Genomic DNA, 22,889 nt, shown 5'->3' on the forward strand with positions numbered 1-22,889 from the left:
GGAGAAGAGGGTCTCCTTTCTACGTGAGTCATTATTTTCAGCAAGTGAATATCTGCCAACAACGTGGGTCAAATAGGAAAACTACCCAAATTTATATAATCATAGATCAGGTTCTGTTTAGAATTTCCATAATTTTAACTTAGCAATAAATGCATGCCTATGAATTCAGGACTTAAATTAGTAGGAGACTAATACACATCCAGCAACAATCCTTAAGTAATTTGGCTTCCTCTGTTTCTTGCCTACTTCTGTGTCCATGTCCAAATGAAATTTTTGAATTTTCATGAAAAGACCAGCGTATTTTCAATATGTATACTTTAATTTTTTTCCTCATTATGACATTTGCATGACAGACCTGGGTTGATCATGTTAAACTATTTGCTACATGCTTTTAAATCTACGAGCAGTGAGAACTAGGGACAGTGCACATTGTCAGATGCCCTGCAAAGTCAGTTCTGCCTGGAAACCCTTGCATGCCGTGGCCACTGAGTTGGTTTTATAATTTAATTAAACTAAAACATTGGGATTCTGTTAGAGCTCAAGTCAGTCTCAGGCACGAAGGAAGAATACCAGCTCTGTCTTTGAGACCAAACATGTCAGAATAATTGAGTTTTTCCCTATTTTGGTCTGAATTCTTGGTTTAGTGTTCATAGAAAGCACATTGGGAAAAAAAGCACATATTCTCGAGTCCCTGAGGGAGGTGGGAGGCATCAGGTGCTGAAGGCAGTCCTCTAGCATCTGTATCTTAGATACTTGAAAGAGGCATTTTTTTCCATCAAAAGGACAGGGAATGGGAACACAAAATAGGGAAAGATGGAAGGGAGAGTGGAGTGCTGACTGCAGAGAAGAGAGCCCATATATGTAAACATGACCAAGGTATGTATTCGATATCATGAGCTCAGGAAATAAAATGTGATGTCATTGAGTACAACCTAGATTTTAATAGACGATTCAGATGAGGGTTTTCTTTTTTCTCCCTTAATTGCCTGTGTGGGCTGGAGAGCAAGTCCAAGAAAAACAGCAAAAACTATGTGGGTACTCTTACAAAATCAATTTACAGATTGTAAAAGACCTTCTGCCGATCAATTCTTGTGGTAACATGAAATTTCAACTTCAAACAAGGACAAAGTTTACAAGAATATTTCATCCTCCAACAAAGCCTCTCTAATGAAAAATCACGTATGCCAGTCCTGATTTTATTTACATGTACAAAATGCATTAGAACATCACAGCAAGCATTTTGATTTAAATAAGAACTATTCTAAAATAATATAGATGATAAAACCAAGCTTACCTGATTGGTTCCCTTTGTAGTACTGTTTAAAGTGCTGGTTTACATTAAAAGGCACAGTATTTCAAGCAATACCATTTAACACTATCTTATCTTGGCAAAAAATGCGAGCATTACTGACTGAAAAACATAGAAACCACATAAGGCTAGATGTTAATAGTATGGTGAAGTTGGCCTGCTGGTACTGTGTGATATGGCAATGAAAGCATTACTAATTCCTTTTGGAATTATTAGTGCCTAAATATTGTGTTAGACTTTCGGGCCATGGCCAGGTCACCTGGTGGGCATTTATTATCTATACGTGGGAAAGAAAGGAAACCCTGGACTTATTTGGGCTTCATGGAGAGCTGGGAAGTTATCCCTATCCTGAGTGGCAACTCAAAGAAGTGCTGAAGACATGGCCATCGGGTCATCCGCTCAGAAGCCAGCTCTCTCTTCCTCCCTACACTGACCCCACGCTGCTCACAACTCAGCTTCCCTCTCAGTTTCTCCCTCTGCTGTCTCAGTTTATAGAAAGTTCCTACTTCTAAAGCTTTCTTTATAAGTCAAAATGACCAAGAAAAGAGAATTTGATTGGATCCATTAAGTACCATCCAACATGGAGCCTTTCTATTGGATCGAGTCCTCAAACCAGATCACCTCATAGGCTGGTGGGCTCTGCACATCTAAGCTATGCAAAAGGCTGCTTTGGGCATAAAGAACAGTTGGATCAATCAGTAAGGATCATGATAACCAAGTCCTATGACAAAAAACATGGCAGCTTACATAGAAGAAACTGTGGCTACTTACAAGTAGCACTCTGTCCCTAGAGTGCCATGGCTTTGTCTCTAGTTCTATGCAAAAGACTGTTATTGAGGACACAAAAATGAGTAAGGAAAGGTCACTGTCTTCATAAAGCAATTTCAAACTATAATAGTTTTTAAGTAGGATTTCACTGAGGTGTCTTCACCAGGGTTTTGGGTTATCCTTCAGCCTTAGCTTAGAGAACCACCATCCCTTAGCCATTCAGCATGTTCCAAGAGAGATGCTTAAAATAAACTTCTTGACATTCCCAGGGGGAATGCATCACTTTACAAAGAAGATTGCAGCAAGTTTACATCTTAAAGAAAAAAATAAAAGATTTTTGTAAGTAATATTATTCTCTAAAATTATTAAAGTAAAAACAATTCTCTTTTCTAGATTCATTTAAACATGCCATTCTTCAAATCAGCAAATTTGTCATGTTGCTTATTGAATAAACATTTACCTCCATCAACAAAATAGACATTTATGTTTTTACCTCACATCTTATGGTTGTTTTCTATCCATTTCCACTACTGAACTGTTAGCTCCTTGAGGCTGGGCGGGGTGTCTTTCATCTGCAGCACTAGGACACAGCCAAGAGTATGTGTTCCATACATGTATGCTGATTGAATGAGTGAAGGTATTGTCTGGATTTAGTTGATTTTAAAAATAAATGTCTTTTCCATTCTAACCAGTAATCAACATGCATTTAGGCCATTAGATTTCACAAGCATGCTAAACCAAAGGGGATCTTCAAAGGGGCAATCAGTCAGGGATAGAAAGCAGATTGCACGGGGTGAGGTGAGGTTAGCATGAGGTATATGACATAAACAGCAATGAACGCGGCAAGTGTCTTTGCAAAATCCTGTAATGGAAGAGGAAAGACAAGATTACTGGAGTAGCGAAGGCTCAGGGAGAAGGCTGTGATTGTGACTGGAACTACAACATGCCAGTCTATTGAAAGGAAAGAGTAAATACAAGAGAAGCTAAAGGGATAAGAAAAATAAGGGCTACTTTTTGGAGAATGATCCAGCAGAAGATATGACAGTAAGAGATGAAGAATAAAAGACGAGAGCGGAGTTAACCTTGGAAAGGAGAAGACACTCTTCCACCTTTGGGATAAGGTTGAAAGTAATACAGATGAATTGAGAAACAAATTCATCTAGTTTGTACAATAGATTAAATATATATTAATGGGAATAGACAATACTGTACTATTAATCTGAGGGGGTGTGAAATTTCATAAGAACTGTAAAACTAACATTTGCTTAGGCTTAGGATTTATCTTATTCTAGAAATGGTATTTTGTTGCTTCCTTGAAAACAATATTCTTCATTTACACATAATGTACATATCATTCTGTAATAATAGCAGGGACTGTCAATTTTAGTTTGCAGTTTTTTAAATCAGCAAGTATTGTAGCAAATATAATTACCAAAATTAAAATTTGTAAACCTCATCTATATGATCATCTAAGCATAAAAGTTTCTAGATCATCAGTTTATTCATAGATTACAACATAAATTAATATACTCTTGGTTAAGACAGCTTCCATTACACACAATTTAGCTTTTCCCTGGTTAATTAAACTTGGTTGGAAGCAAAACAAAAAGTTTTAGAATCATCTAACTATTGATAATTTTCCCTGTGAATTTGCATACACGCACACACAGCCATTTGGGAAAACACTGCAAAAGCAAACAAGAATTGAGAACCAAAGTGACATGAAGCAAAATAGCCATGGGTTGACTTATTCCAGAGCAACCCTCTGTTCACCAGGTGGCTTATTACCACAAGGATGCAGCAGAAAAGTGTTGCTGATTGTGAACAGTACACGCCATGTTGATGAGAAGTAGCAGATAACAATCTCTGTCCTGTGGCAGCCAGACAGAATGTGCCAGAGAGCAGCTTCCAGGCTTGGATTAAGGCAGTGTCTACCTTCCATCATCACCAAAGAGCGTGGATTTCCTAGAGCCATCTCATCCACTTTCTTCAGTGTCACCTACAATTGCATTCACTTCCAACAGACAGAAGCAAAAAGCAATCCTCTGCAATTAAGAGTAATTCTTGTAATTTGCACCTATGGGCAGTTAGCAATGAAGCATGGAAGATACAGCAGGGCCTCTATTCAATGGTGCTGTGAACAGTCAAAGCAGATGTTACTAGACGAATCACTTCTAGAACGTTAGGCTGTGCTCTTCTGTTAGCAGGCAGAGCTGGACTCTCCTAAGGAGTAGCTCTGTCACGATACCGTGTTGTAGTTTGGCGCTTTAAGTGATATCACTAGAGGGAATCATGACTGTTAGTGGAAGGGTTGCGAAGGGGGGACCAGATTGGCTTCTCCTAGATGAAGTGGCAAGTTAGCAGCAGCAATGTGTTAAATTCATGTGGAAAAATATGGAAGCAGCTATCATGCTCTGCTGCCAATAAGCTAAAGGACAATTCATTATACCTAGACATTCCTGAACAACCTTGATGTTATGCAGCACTTTCAAGACAAGAAGCTAAAAGACAAAGATGGTGGCAACACCAGCAGTCTGGCTCAGGGTTCCATGTTCCCCAGAACATGCTCTGCCCAGGTGATAATATACATCTGTGTGCAGGTCACAACTATCTGGCGGTACCTCATGGCATATTTTTGTATATTGAACTAATTAAAATTTTCTCTCCCTCGTTATGCTATTGTCTATTCTGTCGCAGGACTTCAATTAAAAGATTGGATTTTTTAAAAATCATTTTTTAGTCAGGAATAGAGAACTACCTTTTTCCTTTGACCAACAAGTATATGAAAATATGTTCAACGTCACTAGTCATCAGAAAAATTCATATCAAAACCACAAGGACGTATTACCTCACATTCATCAGGGTGGTGACTGACTAAATAAATAAATAAATAAGTAGATGTTGGAGAGAACGTGGAGAAATTGAAACCCTTGTGCCCTACTGGTGGGATGGTAAAATAGTGCATCTACTATGGAAAACCATATGGGGTTTCCTCAAAAAATTTAAAAAATGTAACCTCCATGTGATCCAGCAATCCCACTTGTTTTATCCAAAAGAATTTTTAAAAAGGATCTTGAAGACATATTTGTCCTCTCATGTTCATAGCAGTGTTGTTCACAATTGCCGAGAGGTAGAAGCAATCCAAATGTCCACTGATGATGAGTAAAAAAAAGTGTACACACATACAACGAAGTTTTATTCAACCTTAGAAAACGAAATGTTACAACTTGAAATGAAAGTTGAAGACATTAGGCTAAGTGACATAAGCCAGTCCCAAAAGGACAACTACTGTATGATTCCACTTATAATGCAAACTCAAAGCAGTCAAATTCATGGGAACAGAAAATAGGATGGTGGTTACCAGGGGCTGGGGTGACGGGTGAAAGGAGGAATTATTTAATGGGTATAGTTTCAGTTTTGCAAGATGAGAAAGTTCTGGAGATGCATTGAGCAATGTGACTATAGTTAACACTACTGAACTTTGAAAATGGTTAAAATGATACATTTTATTTTTTAACCAAAAATTTTTAAATGAGGTTAAAAAAATCTTAGTTTACATTAAGCATTACCGCAGGAATTTTGTCAGAAATTAATTTCTGACACAAGAGACTTCGAGGTGAGGGCAGAAAACTCAGTGCCTGCGCCTTTCCCACCACTGTGAGGGAAAAGCAGAGCGGCCGTGCCATCTGAGTGACCCTGGCAGTGGGAGCCTGGGCTCTCACTTCCCCAGGGTGAGTCCAGGCACCTGATGAGGGGCCGCCACGCCCACAGCTGCCAAGTTGCAGCACAGTTGGATCCACTTCAGGTAAACTCTGAATGTGGGAGAAAGTAATAGCTGAGAGGGCCTGAGACAGATTCAGGATTCCCGGCTGGGCAACGGCACAAAAGGTCGGGCTGCTTTTTACTGGTGGAAGGGAACCTATGATTTAAGATCCCCTTTCTGTGATGTAAGGAAAAGGACTGGTGAGAGATGTAAATTCTTGGAAAACAAATAGGGCGAGAATGAACAGAGGGCAACAGAGACCAGGGGCCGGGGGCCGGGGACCAGGCCGGCGCACCAAACCCCATCTCCCCTTACTAATTTCCTCAAGCAGATTCAAAACTAAGTGAAGCTGATTCTCAATTTATCGTAAGTCTTCTTTATTTACAGTGTAAGTCTTCAAAAGGTCAAGGCAGTTTCATTTCTTAAATAACATGTCAATCATATAAAACAGCTAGAACCAAAGTAGAGAAATATATACAATATAATACATTGAATATTTTCAATATTGTTAATTGAATTTTTCACACTAAATTAGAAGAGGCTATAATGATTTACAATATCATTTCTCTAGTTAAAATTACAACCGTCAAAAGACATAATGTACATTTTTTACAAAATCACCATAGAAGCATTGATAAAAATGCTCATGACTGTAATTTTAATATTTCTATAATACACTGCACCTGTGTTACAAAAAAGAACAAAACAAAAAAAGGCATTGCACTATATGCTCTGAATACTGCATAAGTCAGTATGTTACTAAGGAATACTGAATGGCCCGATCTATTTCTCCATCAGGCTCACTCGCAATAGTTTCCACTCTATTAGCTAAGCAAACTTTTTACAAGTAGATTACTTTCCGTGGTAGTTTTATACAAGTGCACTGCTAAGGGGTAAAATGCCAAGGAGAAATTAATACCATAAAAACCAATCCAACCCTAATTTTTACACTATCCAATAAAAGCCAAAGCTAGAAAACCAATAACTGCTGAATCAAGGAAAAAATTATAAGCAGGACATTTTATAGGAAAATTTGAGTATCTATTAATTTAAAATAGTCAATAGACTACAAAAGGGTTTGCAACAGCTTATTCCCCTTATTTTTCTCAGGCTTGGGTAAGAAAAAAGTAAATCCTTTTATTTTTTTAATAAAATTTTGATGGCATCAAAAAGCTTCACATTTGTAAATAAGATTTTTACACAATACAATGTTTATATAGTTTTCTTGTGCTACGTACTAGCAATTAATCTCAGGCTTCGTATTTTATTCTAAGGAAGAAAGTATTAAGATTTCTTCCTTATTCTTAACTTTTCAGCATTAATATTCTCCAGGTCTCGAAAGGGAATTCAAGAGCGGTAACGTCATTCAATGCTTAACACTGAGTAGCACAGTATTTGAAATATTTCATACATATGGGTGGCCTAAACACGAGCAGCAGGGGGCCAGGGATACAGTTCTACCACTCCCAACAAATTACATTTTATATTCCTCCTTCGTTAAGACAGTTTTAAAAGGACAGATCACCCTTGCAAGGCAGCAAGTATCACTTCAGATTATATTATATTGGAATTTTATTTTAGTCACAAAAGTATCTAATTGGCAGGAGTACTTTAAAAAAATAGTTCTTCAAGTCATGGACAAGGAAAACAAAATCAAAAAGACACATTAATTATTTTCTGGAGCCATTCCAATGAAGGATCCAAGCCACACATATGGTACGGAGACTAAAACAAAGAGACAACCAACCTGATTATAGCCAGGGGAAGATACTTTCCACTGGAGTGTTCATGACTGGGGGTGCAGGAAACAGACAGGATAAATAACCCAAAGTATCTTGACAGAAAAAATGAACAGTGAGACAAAATAGTGTTTGCATTCAAAATGAGATGCAACATCCATCGTTCCTGGACACATAAGAAACTAATAATGTTCCACGTATGTTTCACTCCTGTACAACTCCTTTACTAGTTTTTGATATCAAAACTGAAATCACCAGTGTTTTGTATGTTTTCAAAAGGCACACCACATTTTTAAAAAAATGCTTATCATCAGATCAGTCATAAGTCCGTGGTCACGTTGCTTCTAGTTCAAAACAAACCACGTTTCTAATAAGCACCATACACCAAACTAATGCTTTCGTTCTCTAAAGCAAACTTTCCAAAATGTTCCTATTTCATGTATTATAGTCTCTGTAACTGGAATGTACCCAGATTTGTTCTTATTATTATGTGAAAGTTACAAAAAAAGTGTGCTATATTATAGGAAGCCTGAAAAGAGTAGAACTCTTACAACTTTATAAATCCCCGAAATATCCTTGTTATAGAAAGAAGCCAAGAGGAAATATTCAGTTACGTTAGTACGCTTAGTATTTCTGACCACTTTTTAAACAACCACTCTATTAAACAAGAGGTTCCTTACTAAGACTATTTCACCTTTTACGAATTCTCAGTAGTCAGAACTGGCCTAGAAACTCCTGCAGAAAGTTAGGAAACAGGGATGTCCACACTGGAAACTTTCTAATTTTATAGATATCACTTATATTGCTGGTTATATTGAAAAAGACACTTTACCGTTACAAAAAAAAAGCAAGTGCTTCTCTCTCACCCATTTCTTGGATAGGGCCTATTTTTTATATTACATATTTTTTACATGAAAAAAAAAATCCTTCATTAATCAGTCTTCCTAATCAGACTTTATACTAAAACTTTCGGGATTTAGTCATTGTAGACTCATTTACTGATGTTTCCCTGAAAGTGGAGGGAAAAAACCTAGAGTAAGAGTGTGTGCAGATAAGTGTTAATTAATAAGTGTCAGTTAACACTTATTAAGTGTTAATTGATAAGGTTAACATATTAATTGCACAAACGTGGTTAACAAGCTTTAAAAAGGCTTAAAGTTAATGGCTGTAGCCTCCTGTCATCCACAGAGAAGTAAAGACAGAACCTGAAAAACATCAAACATACTGGAAAACAGGGTAAGATACAGAACATGGCAGGATTCCCAATATAAGTCAAATTCCTTGGTAAAACAAGAACAGATTGTGTCCACCCATTTAACTGGCCATTAATAGAATAATTCAGAATTTTTTTAAAGGTTTCAGAAATTCTGATAATAGGAAACGTTAAACTGTTACATAAGAAACAACAACAAAAAATTCACCAGCTCTACAAATGAGTTCCAAGTAAAAAAGGTGTCAAATGTGATGCTAAGAGAACCACAATCTATGAGACCTTGTTTTCTTAACAAGATTGTTACCAAATCTGACATCTCATTTTCACCCTATCTCCTCATCTCTAACCATACATTTGATCTTAGCCCTTGAAATGTGTCTATATTTAAGCTTAAGTGAAAAAATGTGCACACAACTTTCCAGCCTAGGGATAGCCACTTTGTGGGTATCAAAAACTAAAGTGCAAATCCATAGCTTTAACCCTTCAGTTACAGGCATCCTGCATAGCCACAAAACTGAAAGGCCCTGGGAACAGTGGTGAATGGGAGGAAGAAATAAAACATGCAGCTTATTTTTGGTCCTTTGTTCCAGTCCCCTTGCCTTCACGGTCCATTTCCAACTGACTGCCTCATTTCAGCAGTTCACACCTAAGCCTGTCCAGTGGTCGGGTACCATCAGGAAATACTTGTCCATTGCTTCACAAAATCTAGTCCTGTACAACTCTGGAGAGACCACAGTTGGCATTTTACCTAAGATTATGAAAGAGAAAAAGAAAGCTATCACATAAATGATCAGCCAACTGACTTCAACAACTAGGTTCTTTCATGTAAACTGCCCGAAAGACACATACACCCCAGCAGTCTCAGAAAGGAGGCAGGGGTGTTGTTCACTGAGCCACATGACATGGGACAGGTCCTTCCTGGTAGGAGTTTCTATTTTATTTATTTATTTATTTATTTAAAGGAGGGCACAGTGCACAGTGGCCCATGTGGGGATCGAACCAGCAACCTTGGCAACCTTGGTGTTATCAGCACCACGCTCTAGCCAACTGAGTTAACCGGCCACCCCCCTGGAGTTTCTATTTTAAAAGACTAGCTCTTGCCTAGAGATGAAGATATATGAAAGCACAGGGGGCAAGCAGTGTTCAGAGAACTTCGAAGATTTCAAGTGTTAATTAAATACAGCCTCTCATTTAGAACCTCTGCCCCCCTCCTTTTTTTTCCAACTTTTCATTTTGAGAACCTCTGGCATTTTAACACAAATTTAAACACAGTATTTCCTCACCTAATTAACTCCCTTTATGATTTGATCATTTTGGAAATGATGATGATAGATAACCACTTATTTTTTAAGAATTTAAAAATATCCATTTTTTAAATGTCAACTGATAAGGAAAACATAAGAACAGTTTAAAGAGTAAACAAAACGAAAATGAATGCTGCTCACCTTGCCCTCCTAAAATTCCTGTTGATTTCACAACCATCTCAAGTTTTTTGTCCCATGTAAATGTTCGAATATAATCTGTTGCAGGGAGCAATATTAGCAGTAAAGTTATGTGAATAAACATAAGCAAATGACTATAGTGATTACTATTACTATTACTTCTACAATAGTTAATGTTTATTGACTTCTGACAATGTTTATTGTTTATTGACTTCTGACAATATGACAAGTGCTGTCCTAAGGGTTTTTTTCCCCCATATTAATTTATTTAATCCTCACAAAAACCTCATGGGGCTTCACTTATAAGTGACTTTTGAATACAAACATTTTTGGTAAAGATAATGAAAATGGAAATGAGGAAACTGAATAGAGGGTATTAGAATTTAAAAACTATTACTTTTGAATTTTCAAATGAAAGTTGGTGAAAATATTCAATAAGCTATCACTAGACCAGGTTCAGTATGATCTTGAAATTTTATTCTGTTTTCAATCATGAACATGAATTATAAGCAAGGTATGCTGTTGACTTACCTATAATTCCAACTACCAGCTCATTGCTGGTATCATCTCGTCCAACCAGCAAAGAATAATCTATAATGAGGTGACTAGAAAGGAAGTGGGAGTCGCTACGAATTGAGGCTCTCAGCACAGCTTTAGAATGAGAACGGATATACAGAGGATTGTCTCGAACCATCTTTAAGAGATTTTCATCCAGCAGGACTACATCACAACTCTCTTTCCCAGTATCAGTTTTTACATTTCTATTCCTAAGTGAACCCTTCAAATCAAAAACCTAACAGAAAGAAAATCCTCGGTTATTTTTGTTAGTTGCTACAAATGATTAGTTAATGTAATTAAATTGAAAAGGCAGAAAGGTTCCCTATAACTACTACCACTATATACACTTTTAAATTTAATTTAAAAACTTAATCATAACATGTATAACGTAAGTCATTAAATGCATGCATAATTGTATAATACATAAAATGCATAGTGATATAACTGTATCAAATGAAATACCAAGTACTCAGTTACTGAAACATTTCAGAAATAACTGACCCATTTAATCATCTTTAAAAAACATTACCAAGTAACTCCAAATATGTACCATTGGAATAGAAAGCAGTTTAAAAACCAGATGCAAATAGTCTTAGGAAACTTAAAAGTTTTGAAACCAAAACTCTGTAATTACTATGGCAGCCTAGAAACAACAGCGTATCTCTAGGAATTTTGGGATGGTAGCAAAAGCAACACACTCAAAGGTCAAAGGACTTAGGTACTAGGCCAGTGACCTGAGGTGTATTTGACAGACTGCTCCTAGTCAGTTGTTCCTGGCTCATGATGACGTAAAGGCCTAGAGCCAGGATGTAAATCAATTGTATCATGAAGCACACTGTTTAGCTGATGTTTTTCTCATAGCAAGACATTCTCAATGAGGAAGCAGTGCATTGAATTACATTCTAGTGCAAGCTCCTTATCTCTCCACATTCTGGAGACAATTCAAGAACCAGCACTTTGAAGGGTACTGTTCTAGAACACAGACAATCCAAGTTCTAGGCATATCTTTGTGACTGTCATAAAGTACTTAATTTCTCTGGGTTTTAGTTTCTCCATGTTTAAAACTGAGAGGTGGAAGTCTATCTGCCCTCTAATTCTGTAATTCTGTGTTTCTAGGATACTGAATATGTTAAATTTTAGGACCAGTCCACAATATTCCTGTTTATTCTTTCCTATAGGGTTCAACTAGTGAAAAGGTAAATTTGGCTGAGTAACCAGTTTAATATTAACCATCACAGAAGATGTTATTCTCTAATTCAATACATTCAGGGACCAGAAGTACAAAGGGCTCTAGTAGCTAAATGCTTTGCACAGTCTAATATCCTTACCTGAGCCATCTTTCTCCCATAGAAAAGATTTTCCATGACAAGGAGATCTAACTTCTTTTCAGTGTTGTTCTGAGAATTCTTATAACCAATTCTGTAAACTCCAAGAATTTTGGCTAATGCAGTGGGCCTCTGAATCAAGAAAAGATGAAAGTTAACTCTTATCAAAAAGGATTACTTGTATCTTAATAGTGATACCTGGATCATTCATGTAATATCCAAACAGGATTTTCTATGAATATGACTGAAGGACCTTGAAAGAAACTCGAGCCATTGAATCTCAGGAGCAAGTAGCAGCGATGCCAATAAAAATATTAGATCCTCAACATTCTCACAACTGCTCAAATTCACACATGCTGTTATGACATAGGATTTCCCCAATAACATGAAATAAATCATAAATGAAAAAAGAAAATCCATGTGACTCCCTCATCCTCTTACTGGAGGATCACTGCGCAGTGATAACTGGGCAGACCTGCGCCACAGGCTCCTCCTCTCTTCCTGCCTAAGGGACCCATGCACTCATTTCTCAACACGTTTCAAATGTCTGTCTCAGCAAATTACAAATCACTAAGTGGGCAGTTATAGTCATTCAGTCTTAATGTTTTTAATTGACTTTTATACATATACTACTTAAATGCAACTTGCTCGAGACCTCTTGGTTCCTCACTGGCAAAGGTAGGAAAAAGCTTGAAATCACGGCATTCTATCACACATCAGTAGCACACCAGAGATCTAGCCATGCCCTGTTTATATCTTAGCACGGAGGAAACTGCCATCAGGACTATCTCTCAGGATGTGAAAAAACCCAGGAAACTCGAATTACAGATCACAGTTTGGGATTTCTACCTTTTGTTGAACAGCATTTGTAATATAATTGAAGTAGTGTGGTGCAAAATCGAGGAATGACTGGACTTCCAAACGAGGCATTTGCTTCAAAATGAATCGATCATCTACAAGGCAGAAATTTCATGTGTTTATTCACCCACAGTATTTACTGAGGTAATCTATAATAAATCATTCCAAAGAGCCCAAACGATTTGTTTGCGTCATGTTTTCAAGGAATATTTTCTGATGTCACAGAGAAAATTCTGATCAGAACATGGTTCAAGTAATTCAACAGTTGAAAGAGCTTCTAAGGACTTATAGAGTCAAGAAGCCTGTTTTTGACAGAAAGTAACACCCTTAAATTCATAGCTAGATGACCTACTTTCTAAAACTAGTAACTAAAATTTTATAAACTCCTCTGTTAGCAATCCAGTAAGAAACAGTTATGGAAGTTCTTATCAAGCAATATTGTTCCTGCTGCATTATCTCAAATAATTTTGCTTTCAGTGGTCTGGAGAATGAAATGTGAAGCACAAATGGTCATGATCTTCTGCAAACCTTAGTAGGTTAGGAACTTGGCCTTCCTATTTTCAGGCCAAATATTTCTGTTTTTGTCTTTCTCTCATTAGCTCTGAGGTACCCTTTTGAATTTTCAAAAAGTTCTTATTTCTAATGACATTTGGAAAACTCAGTACTAAAAAATATTTAATAAGCATATGATCAATGTTTGTCTCTCATTACATACCATGTACATGTATATTCTTTTAAATATTTTATGATATAGCATAAAACACAAATGTAAAAACTAAACAACAAAAGAAACAAAAAAAACCCAGAAAACTTTGTTTGCCAACTGACAGTATCGTACTACCTCAGCTACAGTCATTCATAAACTGTCTGAAGGAAAAAGATGGGTGCTATTTAATTAGCTAATCATTAAAAAGACTTAAACCTTCGGTCGCATAGAAAGCAGCTCCTGATTTGCCTCCTCGGGCCTGCCAGGGCGACGAGTGGGAGAGGGAGCGAATGAAATCTTCTTCACTGCTTCCCAAAATCACTTCCCGCATCTTATGAAACTCTCCCGCATAGTAGAGCCGACAGTAAAACTTGGCATTAGCATCAGAAAATTCTATACATAGAAGTGTTAAAGAAAAAAAAAATAAAGCTTTTATGGATCAGAAATATCTTTTTCCTCTTGCCCACCTCCCCACTCACACCAAATACAACCATTTAATTTTCTCCATGAGTTTTTCATGTTAAGTCTACTATATCCCTAATCGTCATAATTCTGCTAAAATGATCTTCAGGGAGGATTAGAGACCATCTGATGACGACCTTTACATAGTGACAGAAAAATCAAACACAATATAAGACTCATTTCTCATTATATACCAGTTACTGTATTTTCATCACTGTACTTTTACATCTTAAATTTTACTGTATATATTATTCTGGATGATAAATTTTGGGGACACACAGTTACACACAATTCTAGATGCCTTGTCAAGGCTCTGTGGCGTTAGGTTACATAGTAAATAATTATTTAAACATTAGAAATTAAATCAAATTATAATTTATAAATTAAATTTTAACTTCAATTAAATTCATAAATTAACTTTCTTTATAAATGAATAATGTACATTTTATAAACTAAACCTAGATTAAATAAAACTTATGTCAACACACACACTTAATGTTCATTTCAAGAAAGAGGATCTTTACCTAGTATGAAGCTAGAAGCCACAAATAATAGTTAGCGCAATTATAATCCATGTCCCCAAACCAACAAGATTTTATCTCATACTTACGAAGCTCCACATGAGGGTTTGTGAGTTGTTTCTTTTGTGCATCTCCTCCATCTACTTCATCTAAAAGGTTTAATATCAGTAGTAAAGTCAAAGTTTTAAACAGCTATCACTTCATTTTGCCTGTTCTTTTTTCCCTGACATCACAATAAAAACTAACAAGTCAACTCTCTATCATAGTCAAATCACTTGAAGCAAGGATTATGTGTACAATTCAACCATGTAAACTATTACAATAAAAATGTGTGTACCCTTTGAAAGATCAATTTTTAGATTAAAAATAAGAGAATTTCGGTTAAAGAATAATTTTTCTTATATTTATGTCATTCCTATGGTAGCAATATACTAACTCAGTTCTTACATTAAGAGTTTCCAGGGCTTCTTTCTCAGAGTCTCTGAGCAATTTCCCCAAGTGCGGAACAATGCTTCCCCAATAGTTCGCCAGGCTTTCTTTATCGTATACTAAGATGTGTATATTATATGTGAAATAGACCAGTGTCTACTTCAGAGCTACTTCCTTTTTTATATTTGACAGATTTGTCTGACAAAACTACTGCCAGATGCACTCTAATTATTGTAGATTTGAGTACTTCTTATTATCTAGAAGAACAAGTCATCCTCCAAGTTTCACATTTCAAAATTATTTTTTCCGAAGCACCAATGCCTTTTAAGGATCACAGCCCAGTAGCAGTATGGTTTACCCCCACACTCAAACACAATCAGGTAGACATTTTTTTTTAAATATCAAAATGAAGGTGCACACAAATAGTCTCAACCTTACAGGGACTGGAAAAGACAGGAAACATCTGAGGGTGTAGCGGAAGAAAAACATTTGAATATATACTGTGAGTTACATAGTGAGACAAGTATTTTACATGTGTAATGTCACTTAGTCCTTGAAAGACATTGCTTTTGCCACTTTACAGGCATGGAAACTAAGGATTTCTGATTCTGCCACACAGTAAGTGATAGCAATGACATCTGAGACCAGTGGACTCTGCAAGTGCCATGCTTTCTCCACTCTACCACACTGAGATGTGAGAAGGAAGGAATGCCCTGCTTTCAGCACTAAGAATTATCTACTTAAGGCTTCAGGGAACACAAGCAACTAAAACCAGTCAGTCCAAGCCCAGAATAAGCACAAATGGTCTCCTTTGACGCACCTTGAGGTTCAGGGCCTTGGTTCTCCGTCCCCTCCTTGCCCGTCTGCCCAACCTGGTAGTAAGCACTGTCTGCTCCACGTAAGGTCTCTCTCTTCTGGGAAGAGAGATCAGGGCTTTTCCCTGCTGTCCCTCGGAAGAAGGACAACATTCCGGAAGCCTTTTTGGCTAAAAATAAGAGGAAACATATTAATTACAGATCGCTGCAGCTGGAAAAATTAAAAATTTCAAATCATTCCCTTGTTAGCAGTAACCATTTCATGAGGGTGATAAATATGAGTAACACTGACATTTCCATTTGCACAGATTATTATTCCATAGGTTTAAGGGATTTTGGGAGGGAGCAGTCAAGCATTCTTATTATCAGAAACAGAAAAAGAACAATGATCTGATAGCTATATATAAAAATGTGAGAAATTCTATTTGAAAAATATCTTTCCAAGACAGTCATAATATTTTAAGCAACAAGATTAAGTTAGGGCTGAATTCTTATAGTATTACAATACAATTAATTAAACTAATACAAAACAGTATTACAAGCTATGAGAATTCAAACTTAAAGGTAACATCTTTATGTCACATTTGTGGTCTTACATTTTAATACAGCAAAATGTAAGATTTTGTTTTTAACATGTTTCAGAAAGTAAGTAGTACAGGATGGCCAAAAATATTACTAAAGCTTGCTCTATAATTTTATTCTTGGTTTTGAGCTTAATATGTGTGATCTGTGTATGATCTGTGAGCTTAGTATATATGATTCTAATCTTGTACATTTACCATCTACAAAATCCATACCAAATGTTCATCGTAAAGTGCTTACTGAAGGTACCAGACACCATTATGGCCTTCTACTTGTTCCTTGCTAACAGAAGTCAACATTTGGGGCGGGGGGATACAGAAGGGAGGCATGTACAGCCCCAGGAAATGACTCATGATTTATATAAGCCAGCCAGGACAACGCTGCTCACCACTTTCTCCGTCTCCTTTGTAGGAAGCGGAGGCCATGAGACTCAGTTCTAACTAATGAGATTAAAGGGAAATCTCTACTTTCCTAATAAAAGGGAACAGTTTGCAGCTTATACCTCCCTACCTTCTTTCTCAAATGTAGACATTAAGAGGAATATTTTTGACCATGGGTAAAACTTAAAGAGACTCATAGAAAAACTACCCCTATGTTGTCATGACAATGCTGAGTAGCTGAACCACCGCAGACATTATTCGAGAAAAATAAACTGTCATTTGTTTAAGCCCCAATAGCCACGAGTTTTCTATTACTTGCAGTGAATACATTGCCAACTGACAAAGACCCAAGTTCAAATCCAGTGTTCTCCACCAACTGTATTGTATAACCTTGAGCAAATTCCTTAATCCAAGTCTAAACTTTCTTTCTGAAAAATGGGGATGTGTTAAATAACCCTTGTGTGGTTATTGTGGAGATTAAAGGAGATAATACATAAGAAGTTCTTTTCACAATGCCAACAACCAAAAATGAGTTGCTGTTGTATTTCTTAGGTTGTACACTTTGATCTGAAAACTCTACCTAGGAAGACAGATCCTGCTTCTTTCTGCATAGACCTGTGAGTTCCTAGGAGTTACAAATTCAATAAACTTAGGAATCAAAGAAAAGCAAAATATGTATAAAAATGGAAACACAAAAACATTTTAAATCCATATTATATTTCAAGACCAGAAGAAATAAATCCTTGCCAGATGGCATTTTTTATTTAATGTGTTTTCTTCTTCAAACCACAATTAGAAACAAAACTAATAACTATTTCTCCATTTGTAATCTTACTTGGTTGTGGTTCTGCTTCTGCTGTACGGTTTGTCTGACCTCCACTGCTCTCAGGTAACCTAATAGGGCTGCTACTCTTTGGTCTGCTGTCTAAAGTACTAAAATGAAAAACAAAGAAAAACTGGTTTTAGATTATTCAGACAGAAAACTACAAGTACTCTGATTCCTTTGTTAATCTACTCCCCACGTACCCCACCCACAATATCATAGATCTGATTCATAATTACACAGACACAGATTAGAAAATGGAAGAAAAAGTCTTAAAATGTCTATTGGACTTCAAAAAACAAAATGTTACACTATAAATGGGTATGGAAAAATATTATAAAAGCATAAGCTCTTGCTTTTATAATATTTTGCCCAAGTCCATTAGAGCTATATTAGCATAGAGAAATCAAACAATTACAGAAAATAACCAATTTCATAGTTCTCATATCATTGTGATATATAATTATATAATTCAAATAAAATTTTATCACATTAGTAAAATTGGAAAACCTATCTCTATAAGAATCAAAATACTAAGACTATGACAATTTCTGTCTAAATGTCTAGAATACTGAACACACTAAAAGAAACGGTTTTGGGGGCTTGGGGTTTTTTGTTTGTTTTCACTATTAGAATGTTTACTTATTATGGAAAATTCACAAATATTTTAAGTTACAAAGACAAACAGTTAAGTACCTTATTAATTTTACAAATTACTATTTTTAAAATGAAAATAATAAAGACAATTAAAAATGTTTAAAATTTAAATCTGCAATATACACTGCACTTTTGTGGCAATTATCAGAAAACAGTATCTGAAGAAAGAGTTTAATGTCTTTTGCTATACTTGAATTTTCTTCTATCAATTATTGGCTAAAATATAGTGTGTATCCTAGAAACTTTCATGTTGATAAAACTGAAGTGTGAGCATTTAGAAAAATGACATAGCTCAATTAAAATAGATTCTACTCAGTCACAGATCACCTATTGGTTGGAAGCCCTTCTTCGGCACTGGTCCGCTGAGTTGCTTTGGACAATTCTTCTAAGGCATTTCGGTATTCTTTACAACTTAGGGTAGAAATAGGTTAAAAAATGTTAAACATTAAGCTCTCCTTTTAAAATAAATAATATGCTTTTGAATAAGTATTGCAGTATAAAAACACAATCATTGTAAGTACCCATAATGAAACAAATACGTTTAGTGAACAAAAGTTACCAAGTAGGAACTTCATGAAGGTCAATGTCTTCAGACAGAATACAAAATACTACTCAACACACCAACCAGCATCAATATCCTAAACAAAGAATGTGAAGGCCTGCATACTAACATTTCGATCAAATACTTTGAGGGGTTAATTTAAAAATATGAAACTTCAGGGTTTAGCATAATAGAAAGGAAAGGAACTTGAGAGAGTTCTTTTCTATTTCAAGGTATTAAAATTATTTTTATGTTGCATTGGTGGAAAAAACAAAAATCCAACTCTTGGACTAGCAGCCTGGGAGCCCTAATTCAGACAAATCAGATGTTAGGGAACAAGAGAAGCATCTTAGGGTATACTATTTTGCCAGGACATTAGAAAAAGGTGACTTCAACTAGAACATTTGCTTCCTAATAGTACAAAATATGTTTTTGATTTGATTGACTTTCCTACCTTTCTTATCTATTAATGTAGTGCGACTAAGCAATAAAGCAAGAAGCAAATACTATCTTCAAAAAGGCCAAAAGGCAATGATAAAAAATCTTTCATATGAAATCTTCTAAAGTAAGAAAAGTCCTCATTATCCAAACAGTAAACTCTAAATACTGAGGCATATAAATCTATCTTGTTTACCCTTGTACATCCAATACCTACTATACCACATATTGTAGAATATTCATATATTTATTGAATAAGTGTACTCCTTATAACCAATATATAAAAAAATCAGAATTTCAACACCTTGCAATAAAAAAATTAATTAAACATCTTAGATTCTACTTAAACTAGGTTCTACCACTGCCAAGATACCGTTAAGATTAAAAAGCTTTGTTCTTTTAGAGATAACATAAATATTTCTAAAGATGGATGCTTCTTTAAGACACGTGCTTTACTGTGGGCATATAAATGGGCTAAGGCACAGAAACAGCATTACTCTAAGTAAGAAAACTACCTGCTATGTGTGAGACGCAGGAAGGAAGTGAAATGAAGAGTACAAAGAGATATTCACGTGCTATAAGGCAAATACGTTCTAAGTACTGTGTCAGTAAGTAAATCAAAGGAAGGGATACAATGGCACATACTATAGTATAAAGGAAGAATGGTTAGAGGATATAAGGACTAGTAAACAACTTGCCTAGTCAATTTAGTTATTAGGAGCTTTCTTAAGAATTATCCTGTAATTATGTGGGTAAAGAGTTTCTATTTTCAGATAGAAACAGAATAAGCTATCACACCCAAAGAGCATATGTTTTTACTTATATTTAATCATTTTGCTCTGTTCTATGTGACAGATCTCAACGAGGCGATTAATAAATACTCATAAAATATAGAAATATAACCACAGGAGGAAAAGCCCCATTAATAATACCTGAGAGCAAAGGCTATGATGGAGCTGGGTTCCTTCTCGCAGACTGCAATGGGTACCCGTTCATGTTCATGCATTAAGTAGTGTTTATCTGGATCACTGCTCAAAATTTGAGGTACATAAATAAATAAGAGCAAAATTAGCAACGAGTCACATATACAAACCATGAACACATTGCAAATACAGCTCAGGACAATCTTAAGTTAAGTACATACTGCACAATTATAAGAATGTAATTAAATAAGCCAAAATGTATGCAGAACTTGAACCAAACAGCCAACGAAAACATATCAACAGAAAGTTTTTGAAGGCAATTGAAAATTATCAGAATTAGTTTTCAAATCAGAGGGTTCTGGAATAGTTACTCCAAACAAAGCTTTTCCCACACCGCCAAAACATTAGGCCATATTCATCTCAAAAAGGATTTACGTAAGTGTAAAAAACTTTGCTCTATTAAGTCCAAAAGGAAAGTCTTCTAGAATTGTGGAAATGTGCTACTAGTCCAATAAGAAAGAACATAACACAGCCACTCTATTATCACATGGAAACTCAATGGTGTGACTCCATTTTAACCCAAATCTTGCTCCCTCAACCTCCACCCTAAACCCCCAAGGGAAACATACATTCGTGTAACACCTATTTACTGAGCAAAACTATTATTAAGCACCTAACATGCATAAGATGGTAACAATACAATAGTGAAGAAAAAAAAATAGGCATGGTAGAATATACAGCACAGTGGGGTAAAAAACAAATAATCCTATTAATTACCTTCTGTGGTAAGTACCATGAGGGAATCATGAGAGCACATAGCAAACAGACCTAACCTGGTTGGGGCAAGGAGCTGAGGGGAGGGTCTAGTCAAGTTCTCCTGAGAAAGACTGACAGAGTTAATGACTAAGAAGAAAGCCAGCGCATGTGCAATGGCCATAAAAAAAGAGAAACCATAACCAGTCAAGAAACTAAGATATTCGAGTCTGAAACAGAGTAAACGAGGATCTTTACATACGACTATCACAGTATGTAAGATTACTGTATCGTGAGTCTCTGCTTGTCTCCTCCCCAAGACTGTGAGCTCCCGAGAGCAGTGATTTCTCCTTATTAATCTTTTACTACATCCTGGGGCACTAGAGCTGGCAATCAATAAGTTTAAATATTGACTGAATAAATAAATACATAAGTCAGATTAAGAATAAAGTCCTTATTAACAAACATCCACCTTTTTTGGATACACTTGTACCAATGTAACAAGAGCGGCCGGAGAAGCAACACACTCACAGCCAGCTTGTATTTTTTCCCACTCTAAGGGAGCCCAATACAAACAAGATCACATAAACACTTGTATGAGTCTTTGTAATTCATCACCACTGTTAGAAAATGTACCATGTCCCAGTAAATTATTGGGTAATATCATCCTATATACAATCAGCAGTAAATTTTTAGGATTCTGAGATCAACAAATGTAGCAATATATCTTCAACAACAACAAAATATATATATATATGTATATATATATACACACACATATAACAATTATTTTCAGAACCAGTAATCTTAAGCATTAAGCAACATTAATTAATGCTTTTTTTCATCCACTCATCTATTATATAACATGTTCTACAAATTACATTATACCCAAAGACTATGATGAAGCGTCATTTAGGATTGAGAAATACCCACATAGAGTTAAATAAACATATTTAAATATGTAGAAAGTAAATCTATAGAGAGATTTTTTTTTTTTAATTCAGTATAAATAAAACCACCCAACAACCACTGGCTCTTTGTAATACTTACAAAGGAAACGGAATAGGGTTATAGCTATTTCCTGGAAGGAAATTTGCAAAGATGGCTTTCATGGTTGATTTCTCCTTCACCTGGCTGTCTGTGGAACCCAGCAAATGTCCATCAAACACATCTAGGATGAAAAATAATCTACTTATATGTTAATATTCAGGAAGAGTAAAAAAAAAAAGTATAAAGCATCGCCTTTATTTCTTTTCCTTTTTGGAACACAGGTATATGCACACAATAATTACCCACTGTAATGTAAAATTTCTGACCTAGCAATGACTATTATGGGCCGAAACAGGAAGCAACAATGAAGCATACACCGCACTGACTCCAAGGGGTCTCTTTTTTTATACGTCAGTATTTCTGAAATTGAGATCATCCTGCCATCAATGGCAGAGGCCAGGCAGTAGCCGCGATGGAATTACTGCCTGACCACCTATGAATTTAGTCACAGCTGTTCATGTTATCACTTCCCCTCAGTCATGTGTGTGCACTGGGGCCATGACATCTAAGTTTCATTACAATTTAAAAGTTATTTTTAAAGTCTGCACTACAATTAAGTAGTTACTGTTTAATAGAAAGCAAGGAAAGAGAGAAGCAAGGCATAAATTTGCTATTAATGAAACATTTGTTGTTGGAGAAATCCCTGCAATTTCTCTTATTTCTTACAAAGCAACAATTGTGCTTCATGGGACTTAAGAAAGGAATATTCCCCAGAAATTAGATGAAGCTGAATAATATTCTATTACTGAGATATTTACCTGTCAAACATTGCAACTGAATAAGTAATATGATAAGAAGCTACACCTAAAAGAGTATGTGTCAAAGCCTGCAAAG

General features: G+C 35.9%; 1 protein-coding gene across 1 annotated transcript in view; it reads right to left on the reverse strand.

The window, feature by feature from the left end:
• Positions 1–6,229: 6,229 nt before the first annotated feature.
• Positions 6,230–22,889, reverse strand: part of PIKFYVE (phosphoinositide kinase, FYVE-type zinc finger containing) — a 74,164-nt gene continuing 57,504 nt past the window's right edge. Inside the window, 12 exon segments of the mRNA XM_033112212.1 lie at positions 6,230–9,540; positions 10,238–10,312; positions 10,766–11,027; positions 12,121–12,249; positions 12,967–13,070; positions 13,898–14,074; positions 14,754–14,813; positions 15,914–16,078; positions 17,706–17,803; positions 18,678–18,761; positions 20,262–20,357; positions 22,056–22,176. Coding sequence (XP_032968103.1) covers positions 9,425–9,540; positions 10,238–10,312; positions 10,766–11,027; positions 12,121–12,249; positions 12,967–13,070; positions 13,898–14,074; positions 14,754–14,813; positions 15,914–16,078; positions 17,706–17,803; positions 18,678–18,761; positions 20,262–20,357; positions 22,056–22,176 — 1,487 coding nt within the window. The 3' untranslated portion in view covers positions 6,230–9,424.

The sequence above is a fragment of the Rhinolophus ferrumequinum genome, chromosome 8 (genome assembly GCF_004115265.2).
Source record: "Rhinolophus ferrumequinum isolate MPI-CBG mRhiFer1 chromosome 8, mRhiFer1_v1.p, whole genome shotgun sequence".
NCBI classification, from domain to species: domain Eukaryota; kingdom Metazoa; phylum Chordata; class Mammalia; order Chiroptera; family Rhinolophidae; genus Rhinolophus; species Rhinolophus ferrumequinum.